At 38.4% G+C, this 22,371-nt stretch overlaps 1 protein-coding gene across 1 annotated transcript in view; it reads right to left on the bottom strand.

Annotated features, from left to right (window-relative positions):
- CCDC7 (coiled-coil domain containing 7) overlaps positions 1-22,371 on the bottom strand; it is an 85,182-nt gene that overhangs the window by 11,300 nt on the left and 51,511 nt on the right. Inside the window, exons 9-14 of the mRNA XM_062211463.1 lie at positions 12,918-12,993; positions 9,471-9,501; positions 8,979-9,068; positions 4,416-4,501; positions 1,869-1,920; positions 17-82 (exon numbers count right to left, since the gene is read on the bottom strand). Of these exons, the coding sequence (XP_062067447.1) occupies positions 17-82; positions 1,869-1,920; positions 4,416-4,501; positions 8,979-9,068; positions 9,471-9,501; positions 12,918-12,993 (401 nt within the window). The remainder of the gene's footprint in view (positions 1-16; positions 83-1,868; positions 1,921-4,415; positions 4,502-8,978; positions 9,069-9,470; positions 9,502-12,917; positions 12,994-22,371) is intronic.

Here is a 22,371-nt window from a genome sequence, read left to right as displayed (position 1 = left end):
GTATGATAACCTTTACCTGTAAAGCTTGTTTCAGTTTTTCTTGGAGAATTTTATTTTCAACTTCCAGAGCAACTGCTTCTTTCTAGGAAGGAACAAGGGAGAAGATATATTCATTTTGGCAATTTTCATTAATTTATTTTTACAATTATTACATTACTTAAAGTCCACAGATAGCCACAATGATGACTGGAACACAAGCATTTAACTATATATTTCTCAGGTATGAGGATACCTGAAATTACAAGTTCCTCTTGATTTCCCAGAGGAAAACTGACCAGGAATCTAGCAAATTACAACTACAGTAAATTCAGCATTTCCTTCCCCCTTTTCAATAAGTCCTCAAAAATGTACATAGTGACGTTTCTGTTTCAGCCAGTAGGATACAGCAGCACTTTGTGAGATCTGACCTTCTAGAGATCTTTAGGTTTTGTTTTGTTCCCTTCCTTCCTGGAAACCCTCTGAAATTTAGCCTGGGCAGGCCTCTTGGAGGGTAAGATTCTGGAAAGAGGCCCTGCTGTTCCAGGTGGAAACCTCAAACGTGAGGGAAACTATCTTCAGACAGCCAACCTAGGCCGAACCTACCCAGACAGAACTTCCACCCAGTCACAAGAGAGATAATAAAGTTGCTCTACATTTTAGAGTAATTTGTTAGTTAGGAAAAGTTAACTGCTATATCCAGCCAGGGAAATTTTCATTATTTTGTGTCAGTAGGATATTTACAAAACTTGAATGTTCTGATAGGCTATTTCTATAAATGACTGCCACCAATTCCTCCTACCCTACAAGTGTAGGCTAGTCCTCCCCTTGTGCAGCAACTGTCCTGAGGACTTCTTTAGAGAGTATGGTGAAAAAACTTCAAGAACTTCTAGCCTGAGTCAGATGGTAAGAAACTCTGTGGTTTTTGCTTTGCCCACTTGAGTTCTGGCCACCACATGAAGCTCCTAAGACAGGAACTGCCTATGGAAAAGGCCGTGTGGCAGGAAACTGAACACTGCCTCCAGAAGTAGAGTGACCCCCAAATCACGGAATGGAATGGAGCTCAGCCAATATGTTGGTTGCAGCCTGCTGAGATCCCAATCGTAGGGCACAGCTAAGCCATAATCAGACTCCTAACTCACTGACACTTTGACATAATACAAGTTGTTTTAAGCTGCTACATTTGTGATGACTTGTTATGCAGCCAGAGAAAACTAGTACAGTTGAGTTTAATGTTATATTCAGGGTCTCAAGCAGCCCTCTCATCTTCTACCGAATTTACGTTATCTGGTTCTTCAATCATTCAGGTACACACACCACCTTTCTTTAGCCACTCACAGTAATGATTTACTAAGAAATTAACTTAAATAAACGAAAAAGAAGTATTCCAAAGGCAAAATGAAATAATGAGATATTCATATTCCTTTTATTGGATCACATAAAACAGAGTAAGCTGTAAAGCTTATAATTTCTAATGAATTTTCTTATTTTCTTCTTACAACTTCTACATTTTTTGATAGAATACCTATTGTCTTACCCACTTGGCTAATGGAAAATGTCAATTTCAAATAGATTAAGGGAACTTATAATAAGTCACATAATTATAAGTTCCTATTATATATCCCAGTGATACTTTTTCTTCTAAAATGCTAGTGTAGCCAAGTAAATCATAGGATTTTTCATAATCCTGCTATTACACAAATATGTCTGGACTTATTTTATTGTCTGAAACTTGCTGATAAGAGTAAGCTAAAAAAGACATACAACAGAAAGAATTTTAGTGCACACTCACTCACACCCCTCTACTTTTATTCATACCAACGTCTATATGTATATAATTATCATACAACTATTAGTCAAATATAGACACATAGAAAGAGAGTGTGTGTTACCTGGACTTTAAGCAAATCTTTCATTTTAGTTTGTTTGGTTGAAGTCATCTTCCTATAATTCAAATGCATCATGATATTTTAAAATGTATCACTTATTTGTTTTAAAATTTTTTATTTTATTTGAGAGGCAGAAAATGACAGACAGATAGACAATTCCTATTCACCAGTTCACTCCCCAAGTGCCTGCAACAGCTGGTACTGGACCAGACCAAAGCCAGAAGCCAGGAACTCAAACCATATTACTGTGATATGGATGCAGGCATCCCAATCATTGGTTTAACTGCTAGACCAAATGCCCATCCTTGCTTTGCTTTTTGAGGACATTCAACCACTTTAAAGGTATGAAATTTTGACAAAAGAATTCATATTTTTTAAAATCCAGAAAATCCATACAGATTAAATGATAAAAAACTGAATAATATTTCTCAAGCTAACTTCTCACTGGTGTTATTATGTTAAATGATGGAAATTTTCAGGGCCAGCGCTGTGGCATAGCAGGTAAAGCTGTTGCCTGCAGTGCTGGCATCCCACGTGGGTACCAGTTTGAGACCTGGCTGCTCCACTTCCAATCCAGCTCTCTGCTATGGCCTGGGAAAGCAGTAGAAGATGGTCTAGGTCCTTGGGCCCCTGCACCTGCATAGGAGACCTGGAAGAATCTCCTGACTCCAGCCTTTGGATTGGTGCAGCTCTGGCTGTAACAGTCAACTGGGGGGTGAACCAGTGGATGGAAGACCCCTCCCACCTCTCTCTGCCTCTCCTTCTCTGTGTAACTCAGACTTTCAAATAAATAAATAAATATTTTTTAAAAAATCTAAAAAATGGCAGAAATTTTCAAAGTACATTGGTCACTTTTTCTTCTCTGATCATTTTTTCTTCTTTAAAATAAAGGTCAAAGCATTTGTCCAGTGATTTTTCTTTTCAAAATTTGGGAAACTCAACAGAGAGTAAATTTATAGTTTCTTTTTTTTTTTAATTTAATTTTACTTTTTTGACAGGAAGAGTTAGGCAGAGAGAGAGAGAGACAGAGAGAAAGGTCTTCCTTCCGTTGGTTCACCCCCCAAAATGGCCGCCACGGCCGGCGCAACGCGCTGATCCGAAGCCAGGAGCCAGGTGCTTCTCCTGGTCTCCCATGCAGGTGCAGGGCCCAAGGACTTGGGCCATCCTCCACTGCACTCTCGGGCCACAGCAGAGAGCTGGACAGGAAGAGGAGCAACTGGGACAGAACCGGCACCCCAACCAGGACTAGAACCCAGAGTGCCGGCACCGCAGGCAGAGGATTAGCCAAGTGAGCCGCAGCGCTGGCTGTAGTTTCTTTTTAAAACTATCTTTTGAGGTCCTGGGTTGTGGCACAGTGGGTTAAGACACCACCTACAATGCTGGGATCCATATGGGTGCTGGTTCAAGTCCCAGCTGCTCCACTTCTGATCTAGCTCTCTGCTATTGGTCTGGGAAAGCAGTGGAAGATAGCCCAAGTGCTTGGGTCCATGTACCCATGTGGGAGACCTGGAAGAAGCTCCTGGTTTTGGGCTGGCCCAGTCCTGTCCTTTTAGGGGGTAAATCAGTGGATGGAAGACCTTTCTCTATGTTTCTCTCCCTCCCTCTCTCTATAAGTCTCACTTTCAAATAAATAAAATAAATCTTTAAAAAAATAACCACTATCTTTTTACATTAGGGTTTGATTAAGCAAATTCAAAATACGGTGATTCTTTTACAAAATACTAAAAAAAAATATTCACTTTAATAAACCCACTTTACAATAATCTACCTATACAAAAATAGGTGTTTGTATAAAAATATGCACAATTAAGAGTACAGTTTAAAAAAAGAACAAATTCTAGGGATTTAATAAGTTAGAAAGCATTAGCCAGACCATGGAAGAAAATATAAATACGGCTGGCGCCGCGGCTCACTAGGCTAATCTTCCACCTGTGGCGCCAGCACACCGGGTTCTAGTCCCGGTCGGGGCGCCGGATTCTGTCCTGGTTGCCCCTCTTACAGGCCAGCCCTCTGCTGTGGCCAGGGAGTGCAGTGGAGGATGGCCCAAGTCCTTGGGCCCTGCACCCACATGGGAGACCAGGAGTAAGCACCTGGCTCCTGGCTTCAGATCAGCACAGCACCAGCCATAGCGGCCATTGGAGGGTGAACCAATAGCAAAAGGAAGACCTTTCTCTCTGTCTCTCTCTCTAACTGTCCACTCTGCCTGTCAAAAAACAAAACAAAACAAAACAACAAAAAAAAACCCAAACAAACAAAAAAAACAATATAAATACTTTTTCCTTTTAATTATTTAAAGATTTGACCTGTTTACTTATTCCTGAACATCTGGTGGTTCATTTTCCCCTCTAATCTCCTTTTGTTATTTAATCTTCCTTTCCTCAGCTTTTTCCCACAACCATATGCTGGTCCCTTTAGTAAACTATACATGTGATAATGTGCTTTTAAAAACCTGCTAATAAGTTATGTTTATATAACCTTGAATTAGTTGTATAAAATAAAAACATAAATTAACAAAGAAAAAACAGATTAACATGTGTCTTTATGTCTCACCCCTCCAAATCCTCATATTTTCCTTTGTCTTTTTTCTTCTCCATTTTTACACCTTTCTTTGTTGGGTCATCTGTAGACCTTGTTTTCTGTGCAAGTTTACATAATCCAGAAATAAATGGTTAAGGATACAATAAATTATAGGGAAATACAATTTATATGGCTGAGATTTCCATTTTACTTTGACAGTCACTATGCTATGTTTTAAGGAAAATTATCTGAATAGAAGCAAAATGAATAATACAGCTAGACTATTTGTAACAGTGCTTTGCTGAATATAAGTTGTAAGCTGACATATATTCAAAAAGACTAAATTTCTCAGATAAATTATGGTCAATTCTACCACAATGTGGCATACGCCCTCCTGAAAATCACTTCACTATACAAAAGCATGCAATGTATGAGAAAAATGGGCGAGGTCCGCGTCATGTGAAAGTGCTGTCAATGTCATGTTTTTCAAAACAGAAACATGATAAAACAGCAGCACTACATGGTTTTCACAGTTAAAAGATTGAGAATACATAAATATTATGAGAAAATATAGCTCTTTATCTTGAAAAAGACCTGAAGCTTATCTGTGCAAGTGAGCCCTGGATAGATTGCAATTGGCAAGTTATTGTGCAGTAAAAGGAGGCGTATCTGAAATGGAATAAAAAGTTGTAACACCAGACATGGGCTGGAGTGCTACACTTTACACAGTGGGAGCCAAGCTGCTTTCTGCCTTCACCTAGTATTTTATTTTTATTTTTTTGTAGATGAAATTGTGCATAAACATATATAAAATTCAAATTATGTTCAAATTGTTTAATCCTGTTGGAAAAATTTGCATTTCAAAAAAATTAAAGAAAAATTGATCATATGTTCTAAAGCAATTCTGTACTACCATGTATGACTTGATTATATAATCAAGTTAGAAAAAAATTAACAATTAGATTATTGAAAATTTTAGATGAGCATAATAATTATTAAAGAATGAAGTGGTTATTTCCTGTTTTAGTCTACAACATTCAATGGACAGATTTACCATATGGGCAAACTTCTCACAAGTTAAACACAAAATGTAGTAATTCTTCATAAATATGGGAAATATGATAATAAATTTTAACAAAATTTTTTAATATCCCAAAATAATTTTATAGCTTACATGTGAGCTTTTGGAGTTCTTATTCAGAAAAAAATGAATCTGTATTGACAATCAATAAACACTGAAATAAGGAGAGAGCAAAAAAAAAAACAAAACCCAATGAAAAACAAAGAACCTATTGTCAGTGACTGTAAGACAACCTCAAGTGGAATAACATACTTGTAACTGGAGTCTATGATGCAAGGGAGAGGTGGTAGAAGGGGAGAAACTGAAGACTTAATGGTGCAAATGTCTCAAATTTGATGACAATTATACACTGCAAAACTATATAAAAACATCAAGAAAGCAACCTCAAGACACATGATAATCAAGCTCTTTAAAAGTAATGATTAAAAAACATTTTAAATGCATACAGAGGGGAAAAGCAGATCCCATACAGGAAAGGAGGGGAGCAGACTTCTTGACAGAAGTCAGAGCAAAAGGGAACAACAGCTGTAAAGAACTTGAAGAAAAAAAGCGAACCAGAACTTTTTCTCAAAAAAAAAAAAAAAAAAAAAATCAAGCCTGAAGGCAAAAATCAAACCAAACAAAAAGATTAAAAAAAAAAAAAAAATCAGGGGGCCAGCACTGTGGCATAGCTAGGAAAGCCGTCACCTGCGCAGGTGCCAGCATCCCATACGGGCACCGGTTTGAGACCCGGTTGCTCCACTTCTGATCCAGCTCTCTGCTATGGCCTGGGAAAGCAGCAGAAGATGGCCCAAGTCCTTGGGCTCCTGCACCCATGTGGGAGACCCAGAAGAAGCTCCTGGCTCCTGGCTTCGGATTGGCACAGCTCTGGCCATTGCAGCCAACTGGGGAGTGAACCAGTGGATGGAAGACCTCTCTCTGCTTCTCTTTCTCTCTCTGTGTAACTCCTTAAAAAAAAAAATCTTTAAAAGAAAAAAATCAAAGGGTTGAAAGAATACATTAACAGCAGATTTATAAAACAACAGAAATAAATAATCCTTCAAGCAGAAAAAAAATGATAGCAGATGGAGATACAGAAATACACAAATTAGAGCATTTAGAAAAACAACAACTATTATGCAGAATACCATGCATTGGCTACCAATCCCAGAGAGAGGGCTCTCAATACTCCTGCCATTGTACCTTGGTACCAAGGTCACCAAGCAAGCAACACAGCCAAACACTAAACAGAACAAGGCTTTACTTTCATGGAGAAGAGACAGAGAGATCAGCTTCAATAACGTGCAGTAGTCCTCCGTGGCTACCTGAGACAGAGCACTTGGCTATGGCAGCAGTCTCGTGCCAGAGGAAGGACCAAGAACTCCCCCGGTGCAGTCTAAAATACAAAAAGCTGGGGGCATCGCTAGAGAGCACTAAGCACGTGCTTATGCAAATCAAAAGTGCACACCTAGAACAGGAAGCTATTTCATTCGAGGGTCCAGGCAAGCCTGGGCTATGGATGGCCTTAACGTCTTGGTAAGGACATATTTTAGGCCCACGGACAATAACCACATGGGTAAATGTAAAAACTATTTTTCTTATTATTCAACTTTCTTTAAAAGGTAATAGCATACAGCAAGCCCAATAACAGTACGCTGTGGGGTTTACGGCATAGGCAGTATAGTGTAGGAAACAACAGCTCAAAGGCTGAGAAGGGACAAATTGAACTATTTTAAGGTTTTTACCCATAAAGTGATTTAATATTGCTTGAAGGTAGATTCAATAAACTAACGACAAGGACTATAACCCTAAAGCAACCAATGCAGTAAGCAAATGCAGCAGCAGCCAACAGGAAAGTAACACAGATTTTGGTACAGGGAAGCAGAGTGTTGCTGAAGCTAAGCATTTCCAAACATGGAAGTAGCTTTAGAATTGGGAAGTGAGCACAGGCCTGAACAATGTACCGAAGCAGAAGGAAACAGCAAATTGGGAAAAAAAGAAAAATTCTTTAAATGATACACAGGAGAGTGCAAGTGAGAGAGAGAGAAAGAGAGAGAGAGGGAGAGACTGACTGACCACAGAAAACAAGATGATATCCTCTGAAAATGTAAAAGAAGGAACAAATGAAAACTGCCCATTCTTATGACTCAGCATTTCTATTCAATATTATTCTAGAAATCCTTGCTTGTACAGCAAGGCAAGGAGGTGTTACAGGGGCTGGCACTGTGGCGTAACAGGCATCCCATGTTGGCGCCTGTTCGAGTTCTCGGTGCTCCTCTTCTGATCCAGCTCTCTGCCTTGGCCTGGGAAGCAGTAGAAGATGGCCAAGTCCTTGGGCCCCTGCACCCATGTGGGAGACTCAGAAGAAGCTCCTGGCTCTTAGTTGTGGATGGGGCCAGATCCAGTCATTGGGGCAATTTGGGGAGTGAACCAGAGGATGGAAGACTTTATCTTTTGTCCTCTCTGCCCTTGTCTCTCTCTTACTTCCAAATAAATTAATAAATCCTTTAAAAAAAAGTCACAAATTATCACAAAACTAGATAACTTGGATTAAATCACACTCAGAAACATCTGCACAAGAAAGGAAACAATCAATACAGAGAAGAAACATCCCAAAGAATGGGAGAAAATGGTTGCAAGCTACTTATCTAACAAAGGATTATTATCCAGAATATATTTTTTTCAGCCATTTGCCTTAGTTTTTTTTTAAGATTTATTTATTTACTTGAAAGTCAGAGTTACACAGAGAGAAGGAGAGTCAGAGAGAGAGAGAGTCCTTCCATCCAATGGTTCACTTCCCAACTGGCCACAACATCTGGAGCTGTACCAATCCAAAGCCAGGAGTCAGGAGCTTCTTCCAGGTCTCCCATGTGGGTGCAGGGGCCCAAGGACTTGGGCCATTTTGTACTGCTTTCCCAGGCCATAGCAGAGAGCTAGATTGGAAGTGGGGCAGCCAGAACTTGCCAGAACCGGTGCCCATATGGGATGCTGGCACCGTAGGCGGTGGCTTTACCAGCTACACCACAGCGCTGGCCCAATTGCCTTAGGTTTTTAAGTGGCAAATAAAAATTTGTTTCTAATCTATTTGACTTTGTTGTCTATAGTTTGATGGTGCAAGCTGTATAAAAATGACAGAGAAAAAGAAAATCCACAAGGAAACTAATTCTTTGGCATTTCTAGTCCCTCTAGTTGGGATAGCAAACTGGAATGAATGCATGCATTACATAACAGCTGAGAATACCATAAAATTCATCCAAAATATATTTGAAAACCTTAATTTACTGATAATTCAGTAAGGATGATTACTTAATTTAGAAATGTCTTTTGAAATATTTAGATTTTATATGTTTTTCATAGCATCTTTTTTGGTTTCAATAGCTAATACAGTCATTTAGAATATTATTTTACTTTTTAAAGTTTGGCTGTTATAAATTACTAATGTTAAAAACATTGTATAATACATTTAAATACCTCTTTGATTCCCATCCTAAACTAAGAAGCCTTGTTTAGGTACTGTTTGCCATTCTCATACTTACCTCTGTCCCCTTCAGATTTTGTAGTTCATTTTCCAGCATCAGTTTCTCCTCTGATAACAATTCAAAGTCATCCTGCATCTGTTTGCATTTCTAAAAATATTACAGTCTTAGTAATAATGACAAGCAAGCAAGCATTTCAATACAGAAAGGTTAGTTGGCTACTTGACCATTAAGACAAGAAAGCATTAATTCATGAATATAATAATAAAACAATGGTATTAATCTATATTGCAAAGCTATTATTGAAGCTAAAGAGGTTAAATATAAAACTAAAAGAGGCAACTAATGGGCCTATTCAAAAGACCAGTAAAAATAAGGTATAGTAAAATTAAAAGAATTGAGTTTCCCAGCTCACACATTCATAGATACATCTCTTGAGCAATCTGAGTCAGCACTGGTTCTTTATTTAGGATTATGTATCCTGACACTTTCCAGAGTCTATTAAGAACACAAGGACAAAGTACAAGTTTAAATTAAGAGTGTTTTACTCACAGTCTCTAATGAATCTCGATCTTTCATAGCTCTGAAAAACCAAAAATATTTATACTGTATTATAACTCCACATTTATATTTTTATCTATGTAATACATTTATGCATTTCCTTTGTAAACAGTTTAAGATGATACAAATTAAGTGCCAAGTTGGCGCTCAGACATTTCAGATTTTGTTGCATTCAGATTTCAGATGTTCAACCTGTACTGCCTGTAGTTTGCGGTGACTCTCTCAGGGTTTTCTATAAACAAGATCATGTCATTTGCAAACAGAGAAAGTTTTACTTCATCCTTTCCAACTTATACACTTATTTTCTGTAACTTCCCCAGCAAGAACCTCCATTAAATGATGAATACAAGTGGTACAAATGTGCTTTTTGTTCCTGATCTTAGGGAGAACTTACTCATCTTTCACCATTAAGTATGATGTTATCTATAGGTTCTTTGTACGTAGCCTTTACCACATTAAGGGAATTTCCACCTATACCTGTTTTATGAGTTTTTTTTTTAATATGAAGGAATATTGGATTTTGTCAATAATTCAACTGAGTCTAATGAGATGATCATGTGGGTTTTTTTCCCTCCTTTATTCAGTCAATACTATATATTATATTAATTGATACTTATATTTTAAACCAATCTTGTCTGACATATATCTCATATGTTCATGATGTCTAATCTTTTTTATATGTTGCTGGATTCAGAGTGCTAGAATTTTGTTGAGGATCTTTGTGTTCATATTCATATTGGTATGTATTTTTAATTAGTTCTGATATTATTGTTTATTTTTGCTATCTGTATAATACTAATCTCACTGGATGGATTCAGAAGTGTTAACCCTTGTATTTTTGAAGAGTCTGTGAAGAATTTATTCAGGGGTACTTCAAAAAATCATGGAAATCATGGAAAGTAGACATCTTTTAATTATACTTTTCCATGAACTTTTTCAAGGTCCATCCTTCATTCTGATTCTTATCTAAATATTTGATAGAATTCACCAGTGAAGCCACATGGTCTGAGACTTTCTGTGTGGGATATGTGTCAATTACTCATTAAATCTTTTTTTTTTTTTATGGCTAAAGTCAGATTTTCTAGTTCTTGAATCAGTTCAATTTGGATCATTCTAGGAATACATAGAATTTAATTATCTAATTTGTTGTCACACTGATATTCACGGTATTCCCTTATAATTCTTTTACCACAGTTCATTGATTCATACTCCTAACAAAAATTGAGATTCTTTCTAATTCTGCTACTATTGAAATGATGTAATAATTTTCTTTTTCTATGCTTCCTCGAGTATATGTGTATTTCTTTCCCTGGGGTGGATGAAATGGGATTTGTTGCACTTTATGGTATAAATTTTTGTAACTGTTAAGTAAACTGCACTAAAATATCCTTAAAAGTAGGAAATTTCTATACTATACACTAGTATTGTAGGAGTACCCATCATACTACCTCTGTTAAGACTTGACATTAGAAAACTTATCAATTGTGTTTTTTTTTTATTTTTTTAACTTTTATTTAATAAATATAAATTTTCAAAGTACAGCTTTTGAATTGCAGCGGCTTTCCCCCCCCCTCATAACTTCCCTCCCACCAGCAACCATCCCATCTCCTGCTCCCTCTCCCATCCCATTCACATCAAGATTTATTTTCAATTATCTTTATATACAGAAGATCAATTTAGTATACATGAAGTAAAGATTTCATCAGTTTGCACCCACACAGAAACACAAAGTGTAAAGTACTGTTTGAGTACTAGTTATACCGTTAATTCATATAGTACAACACATCAATTGTGTTATATTGGTAAACAAATAAAAAAATGCTGTCATTGTTTTTGCTTTGCATTTCCCTGATCACATCTTTTAAAATGCTTACTGGCCATTTTATGTGCCTTAAATTATCTTTTTATATGCTTTGTCTGTTTTTCTTATATTTTTACTTTTTATGAAGTTACATATCATTACCTTTTTCTATTGTATATGCAGAAATATTTTCCCCCAGTAAATTGTTTATATCCTGACTTTGTTTCAGTTTAAACAAGGAGTTTATGATCTTGTTAGAGTTAAATATCTTCCCTATTTAATACTTTTCCAGTTTAATTTCTTTAACATTTACATATTTAATCAACATTATGGTTTTCTGAATGGTGTAAATTCTGAACTTGTCATAGAACTTGTCACTAATTTTTAACCAAATGGATGCCTTTGCCTTGCCAGTGCCCTAGCTGACCACTGAAATTCTGTGAACTTGCCATGATGGAATTATGATGAAATACTGACATAATACCCGATACATCTGAAAGTCAAGGCAGCCTACCACCCTGAGTTCTGACCCGTGTGTCTCCCTTAAAAAACCATCATGAAAGAACTCTTGGCAAGCCGGCTTTCCCATCAGGACCACATGATGGTGGGGGTGGAAAATGTTTTCACCAAAGCTGACAACTCCATCCCCAGGGCTGGATATCAGTTCTTAGCATTCCGTTCACCAAACAGAAATTATGCTTTCACAGATCATTCTCTCATGAATCTCTGATAGGAACCGCAATTTGTCTCATAATTGAGAAAATAATTTTCCAAGTCTGTGATTATTTGTGCATTTCTCACTGCCCAAAGATCAACAACTAGAAAATGTATTGATGAGATCCTGAAGAATATGTGTAATAGCTCTGCCAAAGACCAGCATGATTGCTCTATCTTGATACCGCAACTCATTTACAAGTACAGTCATGGGGCCGGAGCTGTGGTGTATCGAGTAAAGTGGCCACCTGCAGTGCCGGCATACAATATGAGCACCAGTTCAAGTCCTGGCTGGTCTACTTCGGATCCAGCTCTGTGTTATGGCCTGAGAAAGTGGTACAAAATGGCCTAAGTCCTTGGGTCCCTGCACCTGCATGGGATATCCAGAGGAAGCTCCTGGCTTCAAATCGGCACAGCTCCAGCCACGGAGGTCATCTGGGGAGTGAACCCGTGGATGAAAGACCTCTCTCTTTCTCTCTCTCTCTGCCTCTCTGTAGTTCTGCCTTTCACATAAATAAATAAGTCTTAAAAAAGATAATCAATACAGTCATACTCTCTGTTAACCTATATCTTTAAGGCACGTAATTGATGTGTGGTTAACATATTGAAGGTTCACTATATTTATTGTTAACATCTCAGTGAACTTAGGCATAACAGTATGGTATATGTCCAGAAGAGGAATTGCTGGATTACATAGTAATTCTATCTTCAATTTTTTGAGGAACAGTTTCTCCAAAGCAGAAACTTATATTCCATGTATTTATAATTTTTAAAATTTTAAAATTATGTACACAATATAAAAATTGATATAAGAACTCAAAATGTTTTGACAGAAGTCTTATATTCTTCTTTGTGTTTCTAATATTTCAATAACAAAAATGCACTAATTTTTATAAGTAGAAAATTTTATTTAAAAAGCTTACTTCCCCAACATATGTGACTGTTTTTCAAGCATTTTCACCATCATATCCAATCGATGAGTCTCTAAATTAGCAGCCTCTATTGAAAAAAAATAGAATAGGAAATTATGAAGGTATTACAAACTGACTGAAATCATACTGTATACTAACATAACTTACTGCTATAGATGCAAAAATTAAACAAGTATAAAGAGGAGTAGGCAGAGTCATTTGAGTCTTAAAGAACAAAATTATGATGAAAATAGCTACTACCTTATTAAACACTTATTATGTACAAGTCATCATATTATCATCTCTTTAATCCTTAAAATAACCCAAAAGAGAAGATACTGTCACCATTTTCAAACCAAGAAATTCAATCCCAGAAACCACAGTGCTAGCCCCACCAGTGAATTTTCTATCTTTTGATACTTCCTTGTTACTTGTTAGCATCACTTTCTTTTATTTATTTATTTATTTATTTATTTTTATTTTTTGACAGGCAGAGTGGATAGTGAGAGAGAGAGACAGAGAGAAAGGTCTTCCTTTTTGCCGTTGGTTCACCCTCCAATGGCCGCTGCGGCCGGCGCATCTCGCTGATCCGAAGCCAGGACCCAGGTGCTTCTCCTGGTCTCCCATGGGGTGCAGGGCCCAAGCACTTGGGCCATCCTCCACTGCCTTCCCTGGCCACAGCAAAGAGCTGGCCTGGAAGAGGGGCAACCGGGATAGAATCCGGTGCCCCAACCGAGACTAGAACCCAGTGTGCCGGCGCCACAAGGTGGAGGATTAGCCTGTTAAGCCACGGCGCCGGCCAGCATCACTTTCTTTCAGTTTAAAGAGCTCCTGTTATTATCATCCAGACAGCAATCAATAAGGAAATTTTCCACTTAAGCTACATTTTAGATCAAATGGGCAAGTTCAGAACATTTCGTCCAAAAGCAGTAAAATACACATTCTTTCAAGTGCACACAGAACATTCTCCAAGACAGATAAACATGTTAGGCCACAATAAAAGTCTTAACAGATTCCAGAAGACTGAAATCATATGAAGTATATTTTCTAACTATAATGGTATGAAACTAAAATCAGTAATAGGAGGAAAAGCTAGATAAAAAGTCACAACTATATAGAAATGAAGCAAAACACTCTTGAACAAGTAATTGATCAGTAAATAAATCAAAAGGGGAAATTTTAAGAATTCTCAACACAAAGAAAAATGAAAACAACACTCCAGAACATATGGGATATAGTAAAAGCAGTACCAACAGGGTAGTATACACCAGTAAAATTCTACATTAAAAAAGAAAAAAGATCTCAAATAAACAACCTAATGTTATACTTCAAGGAACTAGTAAAAGAATAAACTAATCCCAAAGTTAGTAGGGTAAAGGAAGTGAAAGATGAGAATGGAAATATATGAGATTGCAAGATGGCTGAAGAGAGGAAAAACATGCTGATTTGATTAGGGGCAGATAGCAGAAGAAAAGCAGAGGAAGTGCACTTCCAGGGGAGAGCTGGAGAGAAGTTTGCATGGAAATTCCACAGGAAGAAGAGAGACACTGTGGAGCAGCATGGACAGTACAAACGTGCAGCAGCGAGCAGGGACGCTACCTGCAACAGACGCAGCTGGGGGATGGAGGAGACGCCAGCTTCTAACGGTAAGGTGAGAGCAGCCTGCGGCAGCCACCGTCAGTGGGTATCACCTGAGGGCGAACCTTGAGGACTACAGGGTCTGAGTCTGACCTGAAGCCCTAGTGGGGGCGCATGATACCCACCTAACTCATGAAGGAAAAACACATTTCTTTCTTCCTATCCACCAATAAGGATACCAAGTGACCAACAGGGAGAAAGTGCCACCTTAATGCCAGTAGAGGCTATGGCTGCTCTTGTGCCCATGAACAACTACGGGATTTTATCATAGGGATAAATACACGTTCCCAACTTTGAGTCTGTCCAGGAGGGTTGGCAAGTGCTGGGCACCCACTTAGGACTGTGAGGCACTCCCATCTCCCCACCTTATCATAGGCTCCAGGGCTCAAACTGCTAAGGTAGAGCATGCACAGGCAGATAGCTCTGGGAATGCCTCTGCTCTCTCCACGGATGCAACAGATTCATAAGGCTGAGAAAGGATCCCCTTCACTCTGTCACTGTGTGAGCCTTGTGTGCTATGGCTGTGGGAATCCTGTGATTGCATGAAAGGGCAGGGTAAGTAGCTGGGTCCCTGGGCCATCATTGTACATGGTTTCAGAGATGCAAAGATCCCTTACTACCTGAGCTGGGTCATTGCAGAAGGTTCTGTGCTCATACTGAGGACATCACAGATCCTTTGTGTGGTTCATGTGTCTGAATGGGTAGAGGTTGTAGCCACTGTAGGCTACCTCAAGCACTGATCACCTTGGAAGAGAGGAGGTGAAGCTGTGATCACACCAGTACACATGATCACACCCTCCCCACTGCTGACAAGAGAGATCTACCATGCCCAACTTGAGTGTCACCCTGGACTCTTGCTCCACTTCTGATCCCTGACCAGAACTTTCTGGCCTCACTCAGCACATGCCTCCAGATGTCCCCTGAAGGAGCAGACACTCCACTAAGCCACAGAGGCATAGGTCAAAGATAAAAGCCATCAGAGGAGAAAATCAACAAGTGTTTCCACAAAATGCCTAAAAATAAATGCAGAAATACAGAAACAAGAAGAAGGAAGATAATATGACTCTCCAAAAGGAACACAACACTTCAATATTAGAATGTGAAGACAAAGAGACTGATGAAATGCCTGAAAATGAATTCAAAAGAATGAGTATAAGATCACTCAGAAATACACAGAAACAAATTCATGAAACAAAGAAATCCATACAGAGTATGGATGAAAAATTTTGCCAAGAGATACAGATATAGAAGAGAAATAAAACTGAAATATTAGAAATGAAGAATTCATATGTCAAATAGAAAATACAATGGAAAGCCTCAGCAACAGACTTGGTGAGGCAAAAGAAAGAATATCTGAGCTAGAAGACAAATCCTTGGCAACATCTCATACAAACAAAGAAGAAATTAGAAAAACTGAAAGTAGTGTTTGAGATTTATGGGATACTATAAAACGATTATCATACATGTCTAAGGAGTTCCTGAAGGTAAAGAAAGAGAGGATGGATTGGAAGTTCTATTCAGTGAAATAATAGCAGAAAACTTCCCTAATTTGGAGAAGGAAAGGAACATCCAAATACAGCAAACACATAGAACTCCTAGTGGACATCTTCACCATGACATATTATAGCCAAACTTTCAACAGTAAAACATACTTACAAATGATTTTTAAGGATGTGCTACACACAGAAACAGAGAATGACAGTCATCATTATGAAATAATGTGAAGTCTTAGTAAAAGTGCAAAGACATTCCAAAGCAAACAACAGGAATAATTGCAGAAAAACAGTAGGGCCAAGTCACTACTTATCAATAATAACCTTGAATGTAAGTGGCCTAAATTTTTGAATTAAGAGACACAGACTGAATGGATTAAAAAACAAGACCCATGCATTTGCTGCCTACAAGAAACACACCTCACCAAACAAAGATACACACAGACTGAAAGGGAAAGAATAGAAAAAGAGATTTGATGCTAACAGAAAGCAAAAAGAAGCAGGTGTCACCATCCTAACATCAGATAAAATAGACTTTAACACAAAACTGTTAAAAGAGAAAAAGAAGGGTATTATGTTATGATTAAGGGATCAATTCAACAGGAAGATGTGACCTGTTTTAAATAGCATGCAACTATTTAAAACAAATGTTAATAGATCTAAATGGAGACATAGACTCCAATGCAATAGTAACTGGGAACATCAATACCGTATCAATGGACAGATCAACTAGACATAAAATCAAAAAAGGAACAACAGGGCTAACTTTCCCTATGGACCAAATGGACATAACTGATATCTACAGAACATTTCATCCCACAGTGGCAGAATAAAAATTCTTTTCATCGGTGCATGAGACTTTCTCAAGAATAGACTACATGCTAGGCCATAAAACAAGCCTCAGCAAATTCAAAAAAATTGAAATCACATCATGTATCTTTTCTGACTACAGTGGAATGAAGCAGGAAATTAACAACTTAAGAAATACTAGAAAATATGCAAACATATGAAGACTGAACAATATGCTCCTGAATGAACAGTGAGTCATAAAACAAATTGAAGGGGAAATCGGGGGGCGGAGCCAAGATGGCGGATAGTGAGGACGTGTGCCTTAGTTTGGGAAAATAAACTCTCATAAAAGTGGAATTACTGTAGCCTCAGGAAAAGACTCAAAAAAAAAAAAAACTGCAGAGGAGACGCTTCCGGACCTTGTGGATGAGACACGGAGGACTTACAGGGAACCCACCGCGTGGAAAACCAACCGAGACGAGCCGAGCGGGAGAGGAGCCAGAGCCACAGAATCTCGCCAGCGCAGGAACGGAGGTCGGTAAGACAAAGACCTGAGAAGTCCGAGACACTGGGGGGAGGGGGAACAGAGGCCTCTCCCTTCACTCACCAAGCAAAACAAAGAGCACCGCGATTTTACATATGTAAAGCTCAGCCAAACTCAGTATCATTAGCGAAACTGGAGAACACATTGAGGGCTGCATAAACCCTGTGTATGTTCCCAGGCATAAATCAAACGAATACCCACAGAGGCTAGATTTCAACTACCCTCAACTCCACTCCCAACTGAGTCAAAAGAAAAAAAAAAAAAGAGAGAGAGAGAGAGAGAGAGAGAGAGAGAGAGCGTCCCAGCAAGGAGCAAGTAATCCGGGAGAGTCGCTCTTTACACAGCCTTAAACCTCAAGAAACAAGCATAGCTCTCTAGCCACACCCATCACAGCCCCTAAGGCTCCAACAAAACAGACAGCTCACTCAGAGGCACAGTATAACGAGAGAAAAAAACAAAAACAAAAACCAAAACAAAAACAAAAACAAAAACACCACAAACTATCTCTAACATGCCAAGCAAGAAACATAGAAGCGGAGGTACCAAAGATAAGGATAGCACTATGACGCCCCCAAGTGAACAAGACACGCCAATGCAAGATTATGAAGAGGAACAGTTAGAGCAAATGCACGAAGCAGATGGCAAAAATTTCATAAGAACATTAAGAAGTTCTCAAAAACAAATTCTTGAACTACAGAAATCCTTAATGGACAAGATAGAAAATCTCTCCCGTGAAAATGAAATATTAAGGAGGAATCAAAATGAAATGAAAAAATTAGTGGAACAGGAAACTGCAGTACTGGCAAAAAATCTCAATGAAATGAAGAACTCAATAGATCAAATGGCAAACACATTAGAGAGCCTTAAAAACAGAATGGATGAAGCAGAAGAGAGAATATCGGAATTAGAAGACAGAGAACAGGAAACAGTCAAATCAAAAAAAAGAAGAAGAAATCAGTAATCTAAAAAATACTGTTAGGAATCTACAGGATACTATTAAAAAACCCAACATTCGGGTTCTAGGAGTTCCTGAAGGCATGGAAAGGGAGAAAGGATTAGAAGGCCTTTTTAGTGAGATACTAGCAGAAAATTTCCCAGGTTTGGAGAAGGACAGAGACATCCTAGTACAGGAAGCTCAGAGAACCCCTAATAAACATGATCAAAAGAGATCCTCACCAAGACACGTCGTAATCAAACTCACCACAGTGAAACACAAAGAAAAGATCCTAAAATGTGCAAGAGAGAAACGCCAGATTACTCTCAGAGGATCTCCAATTAGACTTACAGCTGATTTCTCATCAGAAACCCTACAAGCCAGGAGAGAATGGCGAGATATAGCCCAGGTACTAAGAGAGAAAAACTGCCAGCCCAGAATATTATATCCTGCAAAGCTCTCATTTGTGAATGAAGGTGAAATTAAGACCTTTCACAGCAAACAGAAATTGAAAGAATTTGTCGCCACTCGTCCAGCCCTGCAAAAGATGCTTAAAGATGTGTTACATACAGAAACACAGAAACACGGTCACCAATATGAAAGAAGGTAAAGGAAGGAAACCTCAGAGCAAAAGATCACAAGAAGCTCAAACCAGATATTAGAAAATATCTTTGGCAAATGGCAGGGCAAAGTTACTCCTTCTCAATAGTCACATTGAATGTTAATGGCTTGAACTGTCCAGTTAAAAGACACCGATTGGCCGATTGGGTTAAGGACCAAAACCCATCCTTTTGCTGCTTACAAGAAACCCATCTATCCAACAATGATCCATACAAGCTGAGAGTGAAAGGCTGGAAAAAGATATACCACGCCAACAGAAATGAAAAGAGAGCGGGCGTAGCCATCTTAATATCGGACAACATAAACTTTACCACAAAAACTGTTAGGAGAGACAAAGAGGGGCACTATATAATGATTAAGGGATCCATTCAACAGGAAGATATAACGATTATCAATGTATATGCACCTAATTACAGGGCACCAGCCTATTTAAAAGACTTGTTAAGGGACTTAAAGGGAGACTTAGACACCAATACAATAGTACTGGGGGACTTCAATACTCCACTCTCAGAGATAGACAGATCAACAGGACAGAAGATCAACAAGGAGACAGTAGATTTAAATGACACTATAGCCCAAATGGATCTAACAGACATCTACAGAACATTTCATCCTACATCTAAGGACTTTACATTCTTCTCAGCAGTACATGGAACCCTCTCTAGGATTGACCACATACTAGGCCATAAAGCAAGTCTCAGCAAATTCAAAAGAATTAGAATCATACCATGCAGCTTCTCAGACCACAAAGGAATGAAATTGGAAATTGGCAACTCAGGAATCCCTAGAGCACGTGCAAACACATGGAGATTGAACAACATGCTCCTGAATGAACAATGGGTCATAGAAGAAATTAAAAGAGAAATCAAAAATTTTCTGGAAGTAAATGAGGATAACAGCACAACATACCAAAACCTATGGGATACAACAAAAGCAGTGTTAAGAGGAAAGTTTATATCAATAGGTGCCTACATCAAGAAATTGGAAAGGCACCAAATAGATGAGCTTTCAAGTCACCTCAAGGATCTAGAAAATCTGCAGCAAACCAAACCCAAACCCAGTAGGAGAAGAGAAATAATTAAAATCCGAGAAGAAATCAACAAGATTGAATCCAAAAAAACATTACAAAAAATCAGCCAAACGAGGAGCTGGTTTTTTGAAAAAATAAACAAAATTGACACCCCATTGGCCCAACTAACTAAAAAAAGAAGAGAAAAGACCCAAATCAATAGGATCAGAGATGAAATGGGAAACGTAACAACAGACGCCACAGAAATAAAAAGAATCATCAGAAATTACTACAAGGACTTGTATGCCAGCAAACAAGAAAATCTATCAGAAATGGACAGATTCTTGGACACATACAACCTCCCTAAATTGAGCCAGGAAGACATAGAAAACCTAAACAGACCAATAACTGACACAGAAATTGAAACAGTAATAAAGGCCCTCCCAACAAAGAAAAGCCCAGGGCCAGATGGATTCACTGCTGAGTTCTACCAGACATTTAGAGAAGAACTAACTCCAATTCTTCTCAAACTATTCAGAGCAATCGAAAAAGAGGGAATCCTCCCAAATTCCTTCTATGAAGCCACCATCACCTTAATTCCTAAGCCAGAAAGAGACGCAACACTGAAAGAGAATTACAGACCAATATCCCTGATGAACATAGATGCAAAAATTCTCAATAAAATTCTGGCCAATAGAATGCAACAACACATCAGAAAGATCATCCACCCAGACCAAGTGGGATTCATCCCCGGTATGCAGGGATGGTTCAACATTCGCAAAACAATCAACGTAATACACTACATTAACAGACTGCAGAAGAAAAACCATATGATTCTCTCAATAGACGCAGAGAAAGCATTTGATAAAATACAACACCCTTTCATGATGAAAACTCTAAGCAAACTGGGTATGGAAGGAACATTCCTTAATACAATCAAAGCAATATATGAAAAACCCACGGCCAACATCCTATTGAATGGGGAAAGGTTGGAAGCATTTCCACTGAAATCTGGTACCAGACAGGGATGCCCTCTCTCACCACTGCTATTCAATATAGTTCTGGAAGTTTTGGCCAGAGCTATTAGGCAAGAAAAAGAAATTAAAGGGATACAAATCGGGAAGGACGAACTCAAACTATCCCTCTTTGCAGATGATATGATTCTTTATTTAGGGGACCCAAAGAACTCTACTAAGAGACTGCTGGAACTCATCGAAGAGTTTGACAAAGTAGCAGGATATAAAATCAATGCACAAAAATCAACAGCCTTTGTATACACAGGCAATGCCACGGCTGAGGAAGAACTTCTAAAATCAATCCCATTCACAATAGCTACAAAAACAATCAAATACCTTGGAATAAACTTAACCAAAGACGTTAAAGATCTCTACGATGAAAACTACAAAACCTTACAGAAAGAAATAGAAGAGGATACCAAAAAATGGAGAAATCTTCCATGCTCATGGATTGGAAGAATCAACATCATCAAAATGTCTATCCTCCCAAAAGCAATTTATACATTCAATGCAATACCCATCAAGATCCCGAAGACCTTCTTCACAGATCTAGAAAAAATGATGCTGAAATTCATATGGAGACACAGAAGACCTCGAATAGCCAAAGCAATCCTGTACAACAAAAACAAAGCCGGAGGCATCACAATACCTGATTTTAGGACATACTACAGGGCAGTTGTTATCAAAACAGCATGGTACTGGTACAGAAACAGATGGATAGACCAATGGAACAGAATAGAAACACCAGAAATCAATCCAAACATCTACAGCCAACTTATATTTGACCAAAGATCCAAATCTAATCCCTGGAATAAGGACAGTCTATTCAATAAATGGTGCTGGGAAAATTGGATTTCCACATGCAGAAGCTTGAAGCAAGACCCATACCTATCACCTTACACAAAAATTCACTCAACATGGATTAAAGACTTAAATCTACGACCCGAAACCATCAAATTATTAGAGAGCATTGGAGAAACCCTGCAAGATATAGGCACAGGCAAAGACTTCCTGGAAAATACTCCAAAAGCACAGGCAGTCAAAACCAAAATTAACATTTGGGATTGCATCAAATTGAGAAGCTTCTGTACCTCGAAAGAAACAGTCAGGAAAGTGAAGAGGCAACCAACAGAATGGGAAAAAATATTCGCAAATTATACTACAGATAAAGGATTGATAACCAGAATCTACAAAGAAATCAAGAAAAACCACAACAACAAAACAAACAACCCACTTAAGAGATGGGCCAAGGAACTCAATAGACATTTTTCGAAAGAGGAAATCCAAATGGCCAACAGACACATGAAAAAATGTTCAAGATCACTAGCAATCAGAGAAATGCAAATCAAAACCACAATGAGGTTCCATCTCACCCCGGTGAGAATAGCTCACATTCAGAAATCTACCAACAACAGATGCTGG

Source organism: Lepus europaeus, chromosome 14 (assembly GCF_033115175.1).
Source record: "Lepus europaeus isolate LE1 chromosome 14, mLepTim1.pri, whole genome shotgun sequence".
In the NCBI taxonomy this organism is placed as follows: domain Eukaryota; kingdom Metazoa; phylum Chordata; class Mammalia; order Lagomorpha; family Leporidae; genus Lepus; species Lepus europaeus.
The sequence above is the reverse complement of the archived record's forward strand: the minus strand, read 5'-3'. Positions and strand labels throughout refer to the sequence as shown.